The following is a 23,035-nucleotide window of genomic DNA, read 5'->3' as shown; positions in this document are numbered from 1 at the left end:
AGTTAAGTCATCATGTAATCTCATCAGTGGAAACTAAGAGCAGTAGGGTATGGCTGGAGAAGGTGGGTCTTTGAGGGTGTAGCCTTGGCTAAAGTGATTGGTCTTAAATCCCCTTGCTTGCTTCCTCTCTCTTGCTTCTGGTCTCCATGATATGAGAAGGAGGCCTTGCACTCTCCCTCAGCTTCCTGCAATCTGAGGTCCCAGGCCTCACATGAGCTGAACCCAAACTTTCCAAGGAAGTTGTTAGCAAGTAAGTCTTCCTCTAAGTCCTGTGGTCAAGTTTTGGATTACAGCAGTGAAAATACCGAGACAGAAATTGGTGCCAGAGGAGTGGGGTCACTGCTATATCTATGACTTGGCCATATGGATTTCGAGTCTTTGGAACCTATTTTTGGGAAGAACTTGGAAGGGCCAGAATGTGGCTGAAAAGGCAGACAGTAGAGAAAGTGCTCAGGAGATTTTGGAGAGCAAAGAGGACTCCATAAGAAAAAGGAGAAGAGACCACATATGTTACATCTTACCAAAGAACTTACCAGCATTTTGCCCATCTTTAAATTTTGTGTAAGGCTGAATTTAAAGTTGATGGACTGATTAATAAACTAGTTGAAAAAAATCTCAAAACACCAAGATCTTCAAACTGCACCATGGATATTGATGCCCGTGTTCAGTGCACTGTATACAAAATTCTATAAACAAAAAGTAAAGCACAGAGACTAGAAAGGCATGTGTAGGTCTTGGCACCAGAGAAATGATACAGTGAGAGATAGCTGAAGAGACCTTGAGTGTTTTGCATAGGAACAAAGAATGTGGTTGGAGCAGTTCAAGCCCAAGTGCAGAGCCAGGGAAATAAGGGCCCAATGGTGTTGACTGCTATTGGAAAGGATCTGCTGACTGCCAGGATTGAGGCATACCTAATAGTGGCTGTGATTGAAACAGGCCCAGTGGCAGTGATTGAAAAGAACATGACTACCTTTCTTGTTGGCAGTTGGTTTTGAAGGTTATATAATGCTGGCTTTGCTGGAAAAAGGGAGTCATGGATTCTTCCTCCCAGATTTCATAGAAAGGCCAGGGAAACCAGGAAGTGTGTATCAGGATGGGAATCTCTGCAGTAGGTCCAAACTGGGCAATTTGTGAAGGTATGAGGGTGAAGCCAAGGTTGCAAGAAAAAAACCTGCAATTTAGAAATGCACATGGATCAACTGCAAGTAAAGGCTGCAAGCCATGGTAGGCTGAAAGAGTGAGTATGCTGCCCGTTGCAATCAACCAGTCCACAGGGCCAGGGCTACAAAAGCCCCTTGGAGATTGCATCCTTACCATCATGTTCCCATGATGCCAGATGTTGGAGCTGCAGGATTAAGTCCTTGCCTTGCTGGATTTTGTGCTATTTTAATCCCTTTCTTCCTTCTGTGGTTCTATTTCTCCCTTTTGGATTGCAGATATTTACTTTGTGCCATTGTGCATTGGATGTATGTAACATGCTACTTGTTTTGGTTTTCATTATCTTTTTCAGGAGTTAACAAGAGTTCCCCTTGAGACTCAGAGGAAATTTTGAACTTTGGGACTTTTGAGTAATGCTAGAACTGTTAAGGAGATTAACTAAATGCATTTTGCATTATAAATGGTCATGAACTCTTCAAGGACCAGGGGCAGAATGTCAGTTAGATAATAGAATGCCCACTGAAGAGCTCATGTCAAAGTTCAGGGTTGGCATGCAGTCAATTTATGAGTGATGGCCATGGCTGGTAGGGTGTGGCTGGAGAACTGTTCTTGTGTCTTGGATCTGCTTGGTTCTCTCTCTTGCTTCTGGCCTCCATGATGTAGAAAAAGGAGAGACTTGAGCTCTACCTCTCTCTGTTTGCCTTGAACTCTGCAGACACTTGCCTCGTGGACCAAACCCCCAAATCTCCAAAAATTTTGAGCAAATAAATCTTCCTTCTAAGTGTACAGTCAGTTCTTGGATTATAGCAGTGAGAATGCTGACTAGGACTGTAAACATTTTTTAGATTGTGAAATTTGATATTGTCTGGGCTAGAAATAACATAAGAACTTCCTCTCAGGATGCCGGGCTGTGATAGCAAGCTAGAGCTCTCAATCATGCAGGCAAATTAACTGATAACATTATAGCATATCATATTTCTAAACTATGGTGTTCTGTAGATGAGGTATTAGTTGTAGATGAATTAAATGAGCTTTTCAGTGTATGATTTTCAATTTATTAAGACATAACCCCACTATAAGTCAAGGGGCATTTATAAATACAATGGAATATGAAAGAAACCTTATTTGTTGGATGTGCATAAATTATCTCACATTCTCTAGATCTTATTGTCCTTGTACCATCCTATAACTAAATCATATGAAGGAGTGGCTGGAGGAAGAAAACCAAGTATCTTTGTAAAATTTGTACATTTTATTCTCTATCTTGTCTCTTCTGAATAGTGCTACAATAAATGTGAGTTCTTCTAAGCATATCTACAGTGTCACCACCCCTTTTTGCCTGGCTTCTTGCTGATTCTCCAGTTCATTGTGTTAGGAATGCATCATATGATAGAACTCTTTTGTATTTGAGTTGTAAATACATTTGGGTGAGTGCATTAGTATAGATGCCATTATAGAAAGGGGAAATTGTGTAAGCAGTCTAATTACAGACAATTAAAAAATTGTTCCATTTGATGTTTTTTCTGATGTTGTATCTATGAAACTACTATTCTTGTCCCTATAGTCCCCATTTTAGTAAATGGCATTGCTATCCTTCCGGTTGCTGAGGTGTCATATTAGGACCTGTCTTTGGTTATTCCTTCCTTTAATTTTAATCCGTCACAAATTCTGTTGATCAGAAAAAGTGAAGAATGGTGAATCAGATTGATGTCATTAAGCTTCCAAATATCATACTGATAGCTTCATGTATTTTTTTAATGTATTATATTTTGGAAAATATATCTTAAATATTTGATACTAGTAAATTTGTCTAGATTTCATATGTTATCTGTTATACAGGTTTGTTTCTTAAAAATTATTAAAACTAAACCAGGCGTGGTGGTGCATGTTGTAATCCCAGCCTTTGAGAGGCTGAGACAGGAGGATCTTGGTTCATAGCTATCCATAGCTACTTAGTGAGGCCCTTTGCAACTCAATGAGACCCTGTTTCAAAATAAAGAATAAAAAATAGGGCCAGGAGTATAGTTTGGAGGTAGATGCCCCTGGGTTCCATCCCCAGTACCACATACAAACAAAAATTATTAAAACTATTCAAATTATATGATATTCTCACTTGTTTCTGTTAGGGTAGAGAAACTGCTCCCGGGGCCCAGTTGGGCTCCCAAAACTGTTACAGTGAGAGATGTAGCTGCGGGTTCTCATTCTGAGCTAGGTATAGAAAACACTAGCCCAAACTCTATAAGCTTAAATGATTTTATTATTACAAATACGGAAAGATAGAACAGTTTTTGTTTTTGTTTTTGGTTACTGGGATGGAACCTGGGCTACACTCTCAGACCTATTTTATATTTTATTTGGAAACAGGGTCTCACTAAGTTGCTGAGAGCTTCACTAAGTAGCTGAGGCTGACTCCAAACCTGTGCAATCCTCCTGTCTCAGCCTCCCAAGCGGGAGGGATTACAAACCTGTGCCACCATGCCCTGCTTAGAACAGAGTTTACAGTAAGCTCTACTCCATAAGGAGTGACATAGTGAAGTGATTTGAAAAGAAGTCACTGAAGGTTTCTGAATATAACCAATCTTCTGACGAGACTAGATCCACCCCCTCTGGGACAAGTCTTTTGATGTGGGGATTCCTTCCTGTAGGTCTGTCCTGTCTCCCATACAGACCCCAAGCCTTTTGTTATACCTCAGAATGTGTTAATTGATCATCAGAGTCTGGGATCTCTTGAAGGTTTACAGCATCCTCCCTTATCCTTGGAAATCTTATCTTTACAATGAAAAAGGCCCTTGAGACTGTCTCTTTTGTCTTGCTAATCACCCTTGGTGCCTGGAATTCTGCAGCCCTTTCCTTAAAGCTCCTGGCCTATTTATTTATTTATTTTGCAGTACTGTTTGAACCCACAGGCATTCTAACTTTGAGCTACACTCCCAGTCTGATTTTTTTTCTTTTTTTTTCTTTTTTTTTCTTTTCTTCTTTATTTTTTTTATGGTACTGAGGATGGACCCCACGGGCATTTACTTCCAACTACAGCCCCAGCCCAATTTTTTTTTTTCCTTGTACGTCTGGGGATGGAACCTAGGAGCATTCCACCTCTGAGCTACACCCCCTGCCCTATTTTTTATCCTTTATTTTGAAACTGGGTCCCACTGAGTTGCAGAGGGCCTCACTAAGTAGCTGAGGCTGTCCGCCAACCGAACCGCGATCCTCTGGTCTCAGCCTCCTGAATGCTGGGATTACAAGCGTGCACCACTGTGCTCGGCTTATTCTTTTATTTTGAAACAGGGTCTCACTAGCTGAGGCTGTCCATGAATGTGAACTTGATCCTTCTGTCTCAGCCTCCCAAATGCTGGGATTACAAGCATGTGCCACCTTGCCCAGCCCTCCTGGCTTTTTTAATACTGAGGTTATTTTCAAATATATTTTTTAAGCCATTTCTCAATACTGGTACATTCACACATTTTAAAGCCCTTTTCCAATACTGGCACATTAATACATTTTGAAGCCATTTCCCAGTATGGGTAATTTCTTCAATTTTACTTTTGAATTATTGTTTCATAACTTTAAATGACTTTAAATATATCTTTTCTCTTGGTTCTCTGTTAAACTTTTTGTTTAGTAAACCAAACTTCTTTTCTTTGTAGATAAAGTATTCAATTGTGTGCGTTTCTGCATAAATCCTGAAAGACTGCAGCAAGGTGGCAATGTCTCGGGAACCCACTCCTCCTCTGCCTGTAGATATGTCCACTGGTCCTATTGCAGAAAGCTGGTGTTATACACAGGTACATGCAGTGAAAAATACCTTATTTTATGTTGCTTCAAATTTTTATTGTAACCGGGTGTGGTAGCACACACTTGTAATCCCAGCATTCGGGAGGCTGAGACTGGAGGATCATGGTTCGCAGACAGCCTTATCTACTTAGTGAGGCCCTCTGCAACTTAGTGAGACCCTGTTTCAAAATAAAGAATAAAAAATAGGCCAGGGGATGTAGCTCGGTGGTTGAATGCCCCTGGGTTCCATCCCCAGACCCGCAAAAAATAATAATAAAGAATAAAGCCAGGCGTGGTGGTGCATGCTTGTAATTCCTGTGTTTGGAAGGCTGAGACAGGAGTATCACACAGGTTCGAAGCCAGCCTCTCAGCAACTTAGTGAGACCTTGTTTCCAAATAAAATATAAAATAGGTCTGAGAGTATAGCCCACGGATAGAAAGTCCCTCGGTTCCATCCCAATACCGGAAAATAAATAAATAAATAAATAAATAAATAAATAAATAGGGCTGGTGGTGTAGCTCAGAGGTAGAATGCCCCTGGGTTCCACCCCCAGTACTGTAAAAAAAAAAAAAAAAAATTCTATTGTATCTTGAGTATTATTGTGAAATACTGACATAGTTATTAGAATAGAAGAATGGATCATAGGATATTTAGCATGAGTCAGCCTTACAAAAAATGGTTTTCTAAATCTCTTAGGTTAAAGTAGTAAAATTTTCCTACATGTGGACCATTAATAACTTCAGTTTTTGTCGAGAAGAAATGGGTGAAGTGTTAAAAAGTTCAACATTTTCATCTGGCCCAAGTGACAAAATGAAATGGTAAGATTTTTGTTTGTTTTGAAATGTTGTTTTTGCTTTTGATATGATCCTCACCTACTTATGGCTTGTTGCTTTTGCTCCTGAATGGGTGGGTGCCAGTATAATGTTACATTAGATTGGTAATGAGTTTCTAAGAATGTGGTGAGTTTTAAAGGGGATATTTATAGGAGTGCTATTTGTACTATTAATTAACAGATGACTTCAGTGTTGCCTCTCTCTTTTGCATGCTTCAAGTATTATATTCCTCCAAGTGAGCCTATTGTTTCATTTTAGGTGCCTGAGGGTAAACCCAAAGGGATTAGATGATGAAAGTAAAGACTACTTGTCCTTATATTTGCTTTTAGTCAGCTGCCCCAAAAGTGAAGTTCGAGCAAAATTTAAATTTTCCCTTCTGAACGCTAAAAGGGAAGAAACAAAAGCAATGGGTAAGTGATTTGCAGACTGAGTAAAGAAGTCCATGTAACTACATACTGTAGTTCTGAACCTTTCAGAAGTTATAGAAAACTGAGCTTATAGGTTTCTGAACTGTTACTTAGAAAAGTTTGAAATTTGTTTTTCTGCTAATATATGCTTAGCCCAAAGCATTAAATTGGGCCATTATTTAATTTTAAATTTCAAAATATAGTTAGAGTTGTTTTCCTAAGTCTTCCTAAGACATGTAAAAGTAGCTAACTTCTTCATGTCCTAAAATGACACTTTCTTGTTAATTGGAAAAAGTGGTTACTCTTAGGACAAGGTGCCTTATACAGCACATGGCATTGTAAAAGGTGTCTGTTTTCCCTTTTTCTTGGCCAGGTAATAAAGTCTGGAGATCAAGCTGAGCATGGTGCAACAAACCTGTAATTTCAGCACTTAGGAGGTTGAGACTAGAGAATCACAGATTTGAAGCCAGCCTTAGCAACGTAGCAAGACCTTGCTTCAAAATAAAAAATAAAAATGGCTGGGTGGGGGAGATAGCACAAAAGTAGAATGCCTCTGGTTTCAAGTCCCCATATTCTAAATAAATAAATAAATAAAATTTAGAGACTAATGTAAGGGAGATGGAAGACCCAATATTTTGTCACTGGAATTTGTTAAGCAGTGTATTCATTGGTGATTGAAAGTAAAATCAGTTTTATTTCATTTTTCAGTCCAAGGTCCATATATATATATGGACCCTGAAACTTCAGGCTATAGCATATATACATATACATATACATACATACATACATATATATATATATATATATACACACACACACACACATACATATATATGTATGTATATATACATATATATGTATGTATACATATGTATATGTATGCATATGTTACCCAGTTGAAATATCATAGCCTGAAGTTTAATAATAGAAAATTATTTTCAAAAAAGTATAGTATGCCTAGTAGGAAAATCTCTCATGAACTGCCACATTGAATTTTAAGTATTTCCTGGAAGTGAAGCTTAGACTCAAATGACTATTAACAAAGAGAATTACATACAGACACTGTTTAAAAGAGTACCTTTTATTGGTAAAATAATACATTTTTTCGCATATATTTTTCAGCTAATATTTGTTAGAGTAATTCAGTTATCTTATTGGTTTTTCATCTTGATTTTATTCTTTGTATAATAGATAATACATACTTTTTAGATGATTTTATTTATTTCACAGAATATACTTGTGTAGTATAAAACTTTTACTGTAGGTATTTGAACCATTTACTTCCGATATTTATCTTAAAAATTGTACCAAAACATCCATTTTTGGGATTGTTATGAAAATTCTTTTTATTTTGTTTCTTCTTTTTGTGGTAGTAGAATTAAAACCCAGGGGATTCTGTGTTACATCACCAAAGCTATTTCATTTTTGTTCTTTTAAAACAGTGTGTCACCAAGTTGTTGAGGGCCTCAATAAGCTGCTGTGTCTGTGTCCTAAAATCTTCCCATTGCAGCCTCCCATGTACTGGGATTTTACAGGTGCACCACCATACCCAGCTATGAAAGTATATTTTAAGAGATGAGAGGATTATATGTAATGACTTAGAAAGTGAAAAGGCACTTTTAATCTTTTTTACCAGTTTATGGATTTTTCTGTAGTTCAGTAAAATTTAAACTAATGAGATACTTGTGCCAGGACAATTTAAAAGATGTTTCAGTGATTTAGAGCTTCCATTTTTAAAAGGAAGAGCAGAAAATGAAAGGTATGTTTCTAATTGGGTTCAAATAACAGATGGTGAGTAGTATGCCTGTGGCACCATATTCTTATCCTATTCATTGTCTTTTAGAGCCTAGATTGTTAAAAAGATCTGTCCCTTCATGAGATTTTTAAGAAATCCAGAAGTCTGAAATTGAGTTCACTGTTGATGATCAAAATTTCAATAGTAATATGGAATAGTCTAATTCTCCCTCACTCAGTTCTTTTAAAATATTTTATTTTGAATACTCATATATAGAATTTTTATGATGTATGTATTGGCCAAATCCTGTTTTGTTTATTTTATTTACCTGTGCTATCATTTAAGAAAAATGTCTCTTGGATACTTGTTTTATTTAAACTTCTGTTTTCCATCAGAAAGCCAAAGAGCATATCGATTTGTGCAAGGGAAGGACTGGGGATTTAAAAAATTCATTAGAAGGGATTTTTTGCTTGATGAAGCTAATGGTCTTTTACCAGATGACAAACTTACATTATTTTGCGAGGTAGGTATATTTTGTTCCATGTAAAAAACTTTACTTTTAGTTGCTTTAAGTCATATGTATATACTTTAAAAATCAAGAAATTGGTATAATCAATGAGATTCCATTTGTAAATGTTTCAAAACTGACTAAATTGCCTTACAAATCTCTGTTGTGACCCAATCTGAAAAATATTTTGTCATATCTCTATTGTAGATTACATGTTTAGTTATATAACCAAATACTATCCAGACATGGTGGCGCATGCTTGTAATCCCAGCATTTGGGAGGCTGAAACAGGAGGATCTGGATTCTCAACTAGTCTCAGCTACTTTGTAAGGCCCTTTGCAACTCAGTGAGACCCTGATTCAAAATATAGTACAACTAGGGTTGGGCTATAGCTTGGAGGTAGAATGTCCCTGGGTTTCATCCCCAGTACTGCATAAAAAAAGAAATATTATGCCAGGCATGGTGGCACACACTTGTAATCCCCGCACTTGGGAGGTGGAAATAGGAGGATCGCGCAGGTTCGAAACCAGCCTTGCTGGTTTAAGAGACCTTGTTTCCAAATAAAATATATATAAAACAAAAAAATAGGTCTGAGAGTGAAGCCCGGAGATAGAAGGGTTCTATCCCCAGTACCACCAAAAAAAAAAAAAAAAAAAGAAATCTTCAATAAATGTTTTAGTATTTAAAATTTTAAACAATCTAAACGTAGATTCTTACAGATTTTTAGCAGTTGTCTTAAATTTGAATGTGTTAGGCCAGGTGTGCTGGTGTGTCCTCTAATCCCAGCACTTGAGAGGTTGAGATAGGAGGATCCTGGTTGACAGCCAGCCTCAGAAATTTAGTGAGCCACTCACAATTTAGAGAGGCTGTATTTCAGAATAAAAATATAAAATGGAGATGGGGTATAGCTCTGAGGTAGAGTGCCTCTGGGTTCAATACTTAGTATCACAAAAGAAAAACAACTTTTTTTAATGTGTTAATTTTTTTAAGTCATCTTAGTATTTAAGGGTTCCTTTGTTTAATCCAGTTAAAGACTAAAGGTGAAGTCTTTTTTTGTTGATGAACCTGTTTAGAAAATAATCCTTTTTTGATAATTGAAATATTGTTTATAGATATTTTTCTAGGTATATTTTACTAGAACCCAGACAACCAAGAAATTCAGAATTAAGACTGAAGTTAAGCTTAAACTTTTTCATACATATATATTTTTGCTTGAAGTGTGCTTGGTATCTGTGTTAGATTACATATGCTCTTGACTCCCTGAAAATAGAGCCCACCCTGACATACATTTTTAAGTTGGCATTGATTGGATTCATTTTTAGATTCTGAAATACACTTCTTTTTACTAACTTAGACACATATGCTGGTCACCATACTTAGCATGGGTGGGCAAAAAGTGTTTTAAAACAACATTCTTCATGCCCTCCATTGTTTCTTCTACCCCTCTCATGGATGCCCTTCCTTCTACAGCATCTCCAGCACTGCTTGCAGAAGAGGAGGAAGCTTTGCACTGCCCTACCTAAAGAACTGCCTCCTTCCCCTCCCCTGCAAGTTGTGCTGTAGACAGGTAAGGCAGGTGGGTGCTGCCCTTTTTCTGCAAGATAAAGCTTATTCTTGCAAGGTCCATATAGTAGCTCACATGGGCAGAGGTAGATGGAGATTTCTAGCAATACAAGCAGCTTTTCCTCTTTCCCAGAGTAATAGAAAAAACAAATAGAGAAATAAGAAAGGAAAATAGAAAACCAGTTAGATTAATTCATCTTTTGAAACTTAACATCTAACAGATTTTATCGATTCTAATTGTCTCTTACCCTAGGCCATTTCATGATAAATAGAAAAATATAAGGAGCTTTTCATAAAATTAAAACTAATTCTTTTTCCCTTTTTGTGGTACTGGGGATTGAACCCTGAGGGTTTTGTACATTGTAGGCAAGTAATCTACTACTGAGCCATATTCTCATCTCAGTGATTGATTTTTAAGGACACATCATTTTTTCTCCTATTTTTCTTTTTCTAGGGTATAAGGTATCCTTTCTGTTTTAAAATACTTGTGATAGTGGGCAAAAGTAGGGTTTTATTTACTAGAAAGCAAAATCTTGGCAAAATTCAAACTTCTATTTCTGTCACTAGATTTTCAAAAAACATTTATGAAAAGTAAAAAAGTCTTTAAGACCCACTATAGTAAAAGACAATGAGGCTTCCTCACTTCTGGAGCCAGTGTAGGATGGGGAGAGCTGTATGTAGTTCATTCAGTTGGCAACACTGCTGTGCTGTATAGCTTTGGACATTCTAGCTTTTAGAACTAGTTTTGATAATGCTAAAGAGTTTTAGCATTTGAAACCAGTATTCACTTTAGTTCCACCGTAGAGGAGAAGTGTGTTTGAAAAAGGAGTATGAAATGAGTTAAATCAGCAAAGAATCTCAACTTCCTTCCTGAATCTTTTTTTTTTTTCCGGGTCTGGGGATGGAACCCAGGGGCATTCGACCTCTGAGCTACAGCCCCTGCTTTATTTTTGATTCTTTATTTTGAAACCGGGTCTCACTGAGTTGCAGAGGGCCTCACTAAATAGCTGAGGCTGTCTGCGAACCTGGATCCTCTGACCTCAGCCTCCCAAATGCTGGGATTACAAGCGTGCGCCACCACGCCTGGCTCCTTCCTGAATCCTTAAATCTAGGTTCTATCAGTTAGTGTTCATGACCATTTGAAGTATGTAATAGAAAATACTAAATTTTTATAATTTTCTTAATAAAAATAGCAATAAAAGAATAATCAGTAATCATTGACTGTTAATTTAATTTAATCATTAATTTTTGTTCTGAGTAGGCCCTTGACCTATCACTCTGAACTTTATTATGATGTGAGAGTATAATACACCAATAAAAGTATATTAAATAAAATAAAAATTCTTTTCAATGATCTAAAATAAAAAGATAGTCCCTTGAGTACTTTTGAGAGAATGAAATATTAATTATGTAACTTAGTTCAAAGTTGGGGTTGCTATAATGGTACTATATAGATAGAAATGTCAGCAATATAAATCCTTCTGAATTAGATAGCTTATCTATGCCTAGTAATATCTTTGTTATCTTTATTTTGCATGACCTGGTTTTTCACAAATTTTTACATTAGAAATGTTATTTGAATTAGATTGTGATAGAGTAAATATAATTTAAGAAATTCTTTCCTAAAGTATATCATCACATTTTTTTAACTCTACTGTGTATTTCATGAAAGTAATTAACAAATCTAGTTTCTCTACCTAGAAATTTTAAGAGTGCTGCTTGATTAAAACAAATAAATATTGTCTGTGTGCTAAAAAATTAGATCGCTAAGTCCTGAATATTAACAACAGTATTTTTGGTTTATATATCATTAACTTATAATATGTAGTGGAACAGGGCAATCAGGTAAGAACTAGTGAAACTTTTTCCCTATTTTGCATTTATTAAAATTTTAGATATAACTTGAATGATTGAAAACTTGATAAGATAGGAGAACCTATATTGTTTGATTTGTTTATATATATAATATATTGGCCTCTATATTTAGAAGAACATCTCATGATTATTGTAAAGATGTTTCTTGACCATACTTGTGTTACAAAGTAATATTACTTATGTTAACTAAATTTTAATAGTATTGTTTAGTACAAAGAGCTATATACAAGAATTCTGGAGATTTAGGTTTAATCTTATACAGTCTGACAATTTGGTTTAGGATACTTTATTTACCTTGTCTTGAAATGATTCTGAACTCATTAAAATAAGGTGAATGAATTAGATAATTTCTGTGACACATAAGACTCCAAACAGTTAATATGACTTGGTGAGGGGGTTGTTTAAACAAATGTGACCCTGGAATATTTTTTTATTAGTTGAGGTAGTATTTTCTTTAATTTAGTCATTCTAATGTAATATTTGTAACATAATGTAGTAAAATACCTTTTCTTATAATATATATATAAGACTTAGTTAACAGTATTTTAGGATTTTATTTCGTATAGTCATCTTTATTGAAAGATAAGTTATCCCATATCATGTTGAAATTCACCTAGAAATAATATTGTAATCATACTGACTTATTTATTGGTTATTTTTATAAGTGATTAAATCAAACTAAGTTATATTTTTATTTTGCTTACTGTTGATTTTTCATAAAAGACTTCTGGAAACTTTAATAATTACAATTGCATTTATAGTCAATTCCACTGCAGTTGAAACTTGTAGAATAATACTTTAAAACCTCATCTATCATAGGATGTAGTTTTATAATTTATACTATGAACATGATTATAAGTATAGTAAAAATTTAAATGTCATTAAGTCTGAAGAATAAGTGAAAAAAACAAAAAAAGTCTTTATCCACAAAAATGTCAAAATGTAGCTGGGCATGGTAGGGCATGCTTGTAATCTCAGCATTTTGTGAGGCTCAGACAGGAGGATCGCAGTTCATCGACAGCCTCAGCTACTTAGTGAAGCCCTTTGCAAACTCAGTGAGACCCTGTTTCAAAATAAAGAATAAAAATAGGGCTGGACTCAGAGGTAGAATGCCCCTGGGTTCCATCCCCAGTACAGCAAAAAAAAAAAAAAAAAAAAAAAAAAAGTCAGAATGTCATCTCTTTTTTTGAATTTTTTTGTTTTGTTTTGTTTTGGGATTGAACCCAGTGGGAATTGAACCGAGGGGCATACTACCTCTGAGCTATACCCTCAGCCCTATTTATTTTATTTTTTAGTTTGATACAGGGTCTTAAGTTACTGAGGAGGCCATAAACCTTTCATCCTCTTGTCTTAACCTCCCAAATACTGGAATTACATGCTTGGCTCCGTTTTTGAATTTGAAATCATAATTGTAGCTTTTTTGTTGAGAAATAGTTTTTGTAATTACCAATAATCAAGCTTTCCAGACAGTTGATAAGCTATTTATTTGCATAAAAATTTACTGAAAAAGTTCTTGTTTGTTTTTAATATTTTCTGTTTCTCTCCTTTCAATTATAGTCTCAAATTTAGGTCCTCAGTATTAGGGTTTTTTTTTAATCAGGAATACATCAAATTATATGAGCTATTTCAAAGATAAAAATTCCAATATAGACATGCTAATTATTGATATTAATTTGTGAAAGTGTTTTTCTTGCTGTCTCTTTTTTATTAGGTGAGTGTGGTCCAAGATTCAGTAAACATATCAGGACATACTAATACAAATACCTTGAAGGTGCCTGAATGTCGACTAGCTGAAGATTTAGGTAATCTCTGGGAAAACACAAGATTTACAGATTGCAGTTTTTTTGTGAGAGGACAAGAATTTAAAGCTCATAAATCTGTGCTTGCAGGTACTTTCTACTTTTGGGTAATATAGTATGTTTATAAAATAAATTTGTGCATTAAATAATGATGCTTAATCTTGTTACAGCTCGATCTCCGGTTTTTAATGCAATGTTTGAACATGAAATGGAAGAAAGCAAAAAGGTAAACATGAATTAATGGCTTAATATTTAATTTGTTCACATGTAAAATAATGGAAGGTATACTTTTAAAGCAACAGCATACACTCTTACTGTTATACTTTGATACGTAAGGAAAAAAATTTGAAATCAGAAAGAGGGCAATGTATATATTTTATAGTAAATAGAACAATAAATATAGATTAATTTGTATATACAGTGAGTATTCAAAAAAATAGCTCTTCTGATGCTCATCTGATTGGTAAATAATGGACAGATGTTTTCCCAAAGATCTTTTTAGGAGCTGGTGGTATAGCTCAGTGGTACAGCATTTACCTAGTATGCACAATGCCCTGGGTGTGATCTCCAGCACCACAAAAATGATTTTTTAAAAAAAGCATTGAGCCAGGTGGGTGGCGCACACTTGTAATCCCAGCATTTGGAAGGCTGAAACCAGAGGATCGCAGTTCGCGGACAACCTCAGCTACTTAGTGAGGCCTTCCACAACTGAGTGAGACTCTTTCAAAATAAAGAATAAAATTAGGGCAGGGAGTGTGGCTTGGAGGTGAAATGCCCCTGGGTTTCATCCCCAGACCCACAAAAAAAAAAACAGGATCATTCTCGTCCATAGCTAAGAGGTTTGTGATTAAGATGTATATCTCCCTTATAGACTCTGTGGGTTAATTTTTTTTTTTTTTCTTGTGGTGCTAGGGATGGAACTCAGGGACCTTCTACCTCCGGGCTACACTCCCAGACCTATTTTATTTTTTTATTTGGAAACAGGGTCTCTTAAGCCAACGGGGGCTGGCTTTGAATCTTTGCGATCCTCCTGTCTCAGCCTCCCAAGTGCGGGTATTATAAGTGCGTGCCACCACACCCGGCTTCTGTGGGTTAATTTTAAAATTTGATTTATAGCAACAAAAAAAGTCTACATTCTTTTCATTGTCAAATAGAATATTTAAGATTTAACAAAAAGGGCATAGACTATATCAGTATTATTGTATACCAACTACAATCAGGAAATTGTATATTTGGCTCCTCTGTATGGTTCTTTTTCACCTTTACTTTTGAAATGTAATTATGTTAGCAAAGAGGTGGTTTCTGCCTATATAATGTGTGAGCCTCAGGGCTCCCACAGAACAACTCCAAAGTTTATTTATGTGGCCCAACTTTTTTCTTCATGTCTAGAGTCTGTAATTAAATACCTGCCTATTTTCTCTGATAGTTGGCTTAGTGCAGTCCTGTGATCAATATTCTAATTAGGTCCAAGTGGGAATATACCAATAATGCCAAACATAGACAAATAATGCCAATAAGGCAACAATGGGCCAGAAAAATTTGGTATTGTTTAACGGTGTAAGATATTTAGCCCTATTGATCTTAGGAGAGAAATGGAGTACAAAATTATAGAAGTGAAAAAACAATCCATTCTCTTTGGGCTTCAGTATGTTTCAGATAGGCAAGAAAGTGCCAGTATTTGCATGATATTACATATCATTTTTGCAAAATGAAAAGTTCTGGGATAGTGAGGTCTCTTATCTCAAATATCAACTGACCCTGTTTTTGCTTAATGTTGGTTATTGGAGCTTAGACATCATATTACGACCTAGAAATTTAACAAGGAAAATGTTAGTAGTCATTGCCTCTATGACAGAGCTCAGAAATTGAGCATAGATATATTTTGTTTGACTCTTGTTTGTTTGTATGTGTGTTTGATAATTACTGAAAAACTCCCAACGGTAATGCATGGCTTGATGTATCAGAATATAGACTTTCCCACTGGTCATGTTTCCCACTCAGCATTCACAAAATGTATAATTTCCCTTTTGAACTTAACTATTTTGCTTTGGATGGTTAGTTTACTAAAGATTTACTTAACTCAGTTTAAAAACAGAATTTAGAAATATCTACATACAAATTAATCCATATCTTTGAATGGCAGAGTACTAAAGATTTGGGTTTTTTTTAATTACTGTGGAAGACTGAATTTGGTTCATTTGGATGTACTAATTCAAATTTTAACTTTTTGTGTTTTAAATACTAGAATCGAGTGGAAATAAATGATTTAGACCCTGAGGTTTTTAAAGAAATGATGAGATTCGTTTACACGGGGAAAGCACCAAATCTTGATAAAATGGCTGACAACTTGTTGGCAGCTGCAGACAAAGTAAGTAATTAGGTCTTAAGGAGCTGAAAAATATTCTCAAGCTTGATGTGTATAGAAAGCTATCACCAAATGAAAACTTCCAAACATCTTGAAATACTGAATTAATTTATACTCTACGTAGGTGACTCTATAGTTTCATGAAATAGCATACAGTAGGGTAATATGGAAATTAAATAGTTTATAAGATATAGAACTATATTGAGCCAGGATGGAGCAGTTCTTTTAATTGGAAATTAAACAATACATTTAATACTTTTGATTGTGTATTTATTTTATAAGAACATCCATGGAAAATTTATTGCAATTTTCAGATATTCTTTTAAGAGAATATGACCTTTGTTTTTTTTTTTTTAAAAAAAGGAAGATATAATACACACACACACACACACACACGTGTGGGGGGGGTGGTTTTTTTTTTTTTTTTGTGGTACTGAGGGTGGAACCCAGGGGCTTAGCCAGGCTACACTCCCAGACCTATTTTATATTTTATTTTGAAACAGGGTGTCACTAAGTTGCTGAGAGCCTCACTCAGTAGCTGAGGCTGTCTTCAAACCTGCGCAATCCTCTTGTCTCAGCCTCCCGAGTGCTGGGATTACAAGCGTGCGTCACCACACCCAGCAAGAAGATATATTTGTATGTTTTTATTCCTAGGTATTATATTTTAATTTGACAGCATGGAAAAATAAAAAAAATGGTAACAATTTTATAATGTTGTGTTGTAATGGTGGTGATTTCTCAAAAGTAAAGAAACTGCAAAAATAATTTTTTTTTTTTTTTTTTTTTTTTTGCGCAATACTGGGGATGGAACCCAGGGGCATTCTACCTCCGAGCTCCACCCCACCCCTATTTTTAATTCTTTTTTTTGAAACAGGGTCTCACTGAGTTGCAAAGGGCCTCACTAAGTAGCTGAGGCTGTCTGCTGTGATCCTCTGGTCTCAGCCTCCTGAATGCTAGGACTACAAGTTTGTACCACCATGCCCAGCTAAAATGTAATAATCTTAATTCCAGTGGTTCTAAATCCTAAAACCGTATCTAATATGTATCTGACTTTTGAATTCAAACTACATAAAGGATTCTCAATTATAAAGAAATAATGTTATTTCTAAAACAGTTTGAACAGACATTTAATGAAATGAAGTCAAATGAAATACATTAAAAGATGGTCCAGTATTATCAGGGAAATGTAAAATAAACCATCATAGTGTATTTCTACACACCTGTTACGGTGACTAAAATTACAAAGACCCTATTAAGTAATTTATAAAAGTTAGAACTCACAGATATTGCTGATAGGATGGATTATAAAATGGTGCAGTCACTTTGGAAAATTGACAATTTCTTAAAAGGTTAGCTGTAAACATACTATATAATCTAATGAGTTCATTTTTAGGGTTTTACCCTATAGAAAAGAAAGCTTATATTTATACAAGTCTTGTATATGAATGCTCTCAACAGTTTTATTTGAAATAGTTATGGCTGGAAACAACCCATATGTTCATCAGCAAGTGAATAAACAAATTCAGATATGTCAGAATGTGATGGAATACTAACTACTCAGCAGTAAGAATGATCAAATTATTGATGTGCAGGAAACACTCCTACTGAGTATATGAGCTAGACAAAAATATGCGATTCTATGTACAGAAAACTTCAATTTAGACTAATCTGGTAGTAATCAAAAAGCAGATCAGATGTTGCCTGGGGTGGAGCAAGAGGGAAAGACTGCAAAGAGATAAAAGGAAATTTGGGAGGAAGATGAATCTGTTCACTGTCTTGGATGGATAATGAGTTTGTGGCTTATAAACTTAACAGTGTAAACTCTAAATATGTGCTTTTTATTGATGTCAGTTATACCAAATAAAGCTACAAAAGATGTCATACTAAGTAATATGTCCACTAATAATTTAAGAATTTTTAGTGGCTTATGAATATAATTTATTTAGTTTTTGATGAATTTATTCTTCAAAATCCAGTATTGGCAAAATGCACTGCACTGGGTGGTATAGTATAGGTGAGAAATGGTAGAGAAGATAAATACATTCATTAGGAATATTGAATAATATAGCTTTTAGCATAAATCCTACTTTAAGCATATACTGTATTTTGCATTATTCAAATTGAAATTTCCTTAAAAAAGTTTTTCCTAAATGTATTCATTCATATTTTCTTTATATTAAGTAAAATTGATATGATGGCTTTAATTTAGAGAATAATTTGCTTTTTTAAAGTTACAATGCCATATATTTGAAAACTTAGTTGTAATAAATGTATAATGTTTATGTTTTTCTTTTGGATAGTATGCACTGGAACGGCTGAAGGTCATGTGTGAAGAAGCTTTGTGTAGTAACCTCTCAGTAGAAAATGTTGCTGATACCCTTGTCCTTGCAGATTTGCACAGTGCAGAACAGTTGAAAGCACAAGCCATAGACTTTATTAATAGGTAAGCTATATTGTATTTCATTGGGCACAACACCTTCAACATTTTTACTGGATTTTCATTTATGTATGTTTAAATCTTCAATGCAGGTGCAGTGTACTTCGACAGCTTGGGTGTAAAGATGGGAAAAACTGGAACAGCAAGTAAGATGACATCAGTTTCTGATCTGCATAAATGAAATTAAGTGTTTGCATAGCCTTTTGTTCTTCTGCAATAAGTATGAATCCAGATGTTAGTTACAGTAAGCAAACTGCCAATTAAAAACAAGGAAAATAACTATTTAGTGGATTCCTAAAAAAGTATTCCCTTTTAGATAAGTTTCTAATGTACATTGGGATGGATACTCTTAATTTCTTAAGCACATATGATACATGGTGTATAGCTGAGTCCATGTATTATTTTTTTACTTTTTTTTTTAGGGCATTGGGGATGGAACCCAGGGGCATTCTACCTCCAAGCTACACCTTCACTCTTATTTTTTATTCTTATTTTGAAAAAGGGTCTCACTGAATTACAGAGGGCCTCACTAAGTAGCTGAGGCCGTCCGTGAACCATGATTCTCCTCTGTCTCAGCCTTCCATATGCTGAGATTACAAGCCTGTGCCACCACGCCAGGCGAGTCCATGTATTATTAAGGGCAGCTAGAGATACAGCCTTTATCAACACCTTAATAAATCATTAGTTTATGACTTCTGTTTTCTGAAAGTAAAAAGTAGCGGCTACTATTAAGTCTTTGGATATCTGTGTATTGGATAATATCACAATATCATCATATATGACCTTAAAGAAAAAATATTTTAAATTTAAAATATACTGTATTAGCAGCTAATGATTCTTTTTACTTAGCTGTTTAAAAGCTTTAGTTTTACTCTAAGAAAGTACATTGTATAAATTTCAATGTAAATAAATATTAGCCTATTTAATACCTCTCAGAGAAGGTGACCTCCAATTCATAACTGTTGAGTTAATAAATGAAAAGGTCAGGTATATTAAGAAATCTTTGATTCTAAACAATGAGTTGACATTTTAAATATAGTGAAACATTGGTAATTTGATGTTTGGCATTAAAAGAATAAATATAGCTACTGTTTAGTTCAGCAAACATTTATCTAGCACTCTGTTTCAAGCACCATGCTAAGGTGCTACATATAAAATGATATTTGAGGGAAGATTTTGTTCTTGAGAAATTAGTTGGATATATATGAATATAACATTTTATTATAATTTGTAATTAATATGATAGAAGAAAATATATGTATGAGAAATTTAGAGATGGTTAAATCTGAGCTGAATTGTAAGATTCTGAGCTGAATCTTAAAACCTGAATAAGAGTTTGCAGAACTAAAAATTAAATAGCAGACACTAAAGTCAGAAAGGGTAGCACAATCAGGGCATGGTGGCACAGGCTTGTGATCTCAGTACTTGGGAGACTGAGGCAGGAGGATTACAGGTTCAAGGCCAGTTTCAGCAACTTTGCTAACCTCTCTGCAACTTAGTGATACCATTTATTAATCAATCAATTAATTATTCAGTTAATAATTGGAGTGTTGTGTAGGTCAGAGGTGGACTCCCTGAGTTCAATCCTCAGATCCACACACACACACAAAGGGAGGAAAGTGTAAAGCAGTAGTTGGTTGTTCATTGTGCTCAGTAAGAATAATACTGGTGAGCATAAAGGGTCTTTTCCCTGCCTTCAAGGAGTTTGTAGTTTAGTGGCAGGTAAATTAAACAGGTAATTGTAATAACATGTCATGCTAAAGAATTTATACCATACCCATAGCTGAATGTGGCAAAGCGATGTGATCTCATCTTGGAGGCAGAAAAAGCTTTTTCAGGGAGTTATAAAATAAGGACCTGAAGTATTGGTAGGAGTTACCCTGATAAAAGAGAAAACAAAGGATATCCCAGAAAAGGAGAATGGAGATGTATAAAGTTTTATTGATAACAGAGAAAGCAATGTGAGGGAAGGGAGGAGAGAGACAGAGACAGGCAGGCAGGCAGTGACAGGGGATACATGCATAGGAATCTGTGTGTATTAGTATGGGGAGAGTGAGTAATGAGAAGCTGGAGAAAGCAAACAGAGGTCAGATCCTGTAAAGCCATGTATGTAATATTAAGACTTTAATACATTATTCCAGTACCAAAGAGTACTGAACATCCAGTCAACGCTCTTGGTGGGGCTTGATCAGGTTTGCATTTTTAACGATCTCTGCATACAGGTTGGAGAATGAATTATGAGGACGTTGGAATGGTAGTAGTAGTAGAACAACTACTACCATTGGTTATTGGAGTCATTCAAAAGCTAAAGGGTAAAGTTAGACTTGACAGTGTGACGAGAAAGAAATTAATGTATATAAGAACTATCTTGAAGGGGGAATATATAATATTTGGAAATTATTTGCATGGTAGAAGAGAGAAAAGAAGAAAGGAAGGGTTACTAGATTTGTTACATGATCAGTTATTTATTCTGGTTGTTCAGTGAGAGCATATTATACATAGGACACAAAAAAGTAATTCAGCATGAGTATAAAAAGCCAGAGCATAGAAGTGGGAGTGGATTGCTATAGAGTGGAAATCTCTTTCTAAAAACATATAGTCAAAGAAATACAATAAAAAGAGCATGGTAGCCAGGTGTGGTAGCACACACTTGTAATCCCAACATTCGGGAGGCAGAGGATGATTGCGGTTTCCAGACAGCCTCAGCTACTACTTAGTGAGGACCTTTGCAACTCAGGAAACCCTGTTTAAAAATAAAGAATAGCTGGGTGTGATGGTGCACGCTTGTAATCCCAGTACTTGGGAGGCTGAGACAAGGAGGATCTCACAGGTTCAAAGCCAGCCTCAGCTACTTAGTGAGGCCCTCTGCAACTTAGTGAGACCCTGTTTCAAAATAAAGAATAAAAAAAAAATAGGGCAGAGGGTGTAGCTCGGAGGTTGAATGCCCCTGGGTTCCATCCCCAGATGCGCGCGCGCGCGCGCACACACACACACACACACACACACACACACATAATAATAATAATAATAATAATAATAACAATAATAATCATAATAATAAATAAAGCTGGGGGTGTAGCTTGGAGAGATAGATAGAATGCCCCTGGGTTCCATCCCCAGTACTGCAATGAAAAAAAAAAAAAGAGCACTTGGAATAGTTACATTTGTGTTGTATGAAGAAAGCCATGTGGAAGTTGGATTGAGAACAAGTTACTAGATGAGAAGACAAGTTAGACTGTAGTAGTGATCCAAATGTGCAATGACAAGGGCCTTAACTAGGGATTCAAGACATCTTTGGGAATTAAAACAGAAATGTGACGATGAACTAGAGATGACAGACTCTAGGACTACTCTTCCCTTTCTAACACAGGGTGATGGTGAAACTTTCAGCTGATTGGAAATAAAAAAGGAAGGATTTGGGTTTGAAGAGAGAGAGATAATACGTTCCTATCATGCAGTACTGAATTTGTGGAACATCAGGCACATTATGTAAAAAGAGCAAATGATTGAAGACACACGTTGTGGGGGAGCCTAGAATTTAGCAAAGTGATGGTTATTTTCATGGAATATGGTTGTTAAAATCATGAAGAATAGATGATGTGCATGTTAAAAGGAAAGAACAGAGGTCAAACATTGGAACAGTAGAGAAAAACCTGCTCTAAGAGGCAAGTATAAGAGAAAAGGGGCTCTTTAAAGAGTTGGTACAGGCATGGTGACAATGAGAGTAGGTCTATGGAGAGCAGTGTCATATACTTCAGGGGAGTAAAACTTCCAGAATAATTTGTTTCATTTGCAATAAAATACTAATAAGATAAAGGCATTTTAATAAATTCTGATGGTTTGAATATGCAGACAATGTTCAAACATTTCAAAATCTGCGAGTTAAAAAAACGGCCACACAAAAATGCAGTTTGCAAAGTATTCTTTAGTAAACATCACTTCATTTTATTTTCCAGCCAAGCAACCGACATAATGGAAACATCAGGTTGGAAGTCCATGATTCAGTCTCACCCTCACTTAGTAGCAGAAGCCTTCCGAGCACTAGCATCTGCACAGTGTCCACAGTTCGGCATTCCACGCAAACGTCTAAAGCAGTCTTGAAATCTTCCATGAACAGTAGAAAAATGGAATTGACTTTTACTCCTCCAGGTCCAGAAGGATTCTAATCCACAAACTATAGCAAGAGTTGTTTCTGTTTTCTTGTCCACAGAACAGAAGCTGAAAAGAATATTGCTTGCATTTCAGGTGGATAGTTTATGGTTTATACTTCAGCTTTAAATTAGACTGATTACTTCACTTCAAGGCCTTAAATTATCTTCAGTGACTTCTCTTGTTCATATAATACTTTTAATTTTTTTATTGTGCCTTGTCATTTTGACCAAGGCTATGCAGGATTGCACTAGCTCCATAATGCAGTAATATTGATAACTGAAGATATTAAGTTTCAAAAGGATCTTCCATTATTTTGAAAAAAGGAAAAGAATTTTATAGGGTTTGTCCTATGCTATCTCAAAGTTTAAAACCGGGTTCTCCTTAAAAACATTTTTATTGGAGACTACCAGTACTGTCTCCAGTCTAAGTTC

The 23,035-nt window shown here is 35.5% G+C and overlaps 1 protein-coding gene across 2 annotated transcripts; it reads left to right on the top strand.

Moving 5' to 3' along the window:
* Nucleotides 1-4,862: 4,862 nt before the first annotated feature.
* SPOPL (speckle type BTB/POZ protein like) lies at nucleotides 4,863-22,553 on the top strand (the record flags this gene model as incomplete). 2 transcript variants are annotated; one of them, XM_080688981.1, is made up of 10 exons in its annotated part: nucleotides 4,863-4,940; nucleotides 5,627-5,748; nucleotides 6,022-6,173; nucleotides 8,301-8,428; nucleotides 13,563-13,740; nucleotides 13,821-13,876; nucleotides 15,896-16,018; nucleotides 18,316-18,458; nucleotides 18,545-18,598; nucleotides 22,409-22,553. In XM_080688981.1, the coding sequence occupies 10 exons, from the start codon at nucleotides 4,863-4,865 to the stop codon at nucleotides 22,551-22,553; spliced, it is 1,179 nt and encodes a 392-aa protein (XP_080545107.1). The 2 variants fall into 2 exon arrangements, with proteins under 2 accessions (XP_080545107.1, XP_080545108.1); XM_080688982.1 differs by lacking the exon at nucleotides 18,545-18,598.
* Nucleotides 22,554-23,035: the final 482 nt, after the last annotated feature.

This window comes from Muscardinus avellanarius (genome assembly GCF_963383645.1).
Source record: "Muscardinus avellanarius genome assembly, chromosome: 2".
Taxonomy (NCBI): Eukaryota; Metazoa; Chordata; class Mammalia; order Rodentia; family Gliridae; genus Muscardinus; species Muscardinus avellanarius.
The sequence above is the reverse complement of the archived record's forward strand: the minus strand, read 5'-3'. Positions and strand labels throughout refer to the sequence as shown.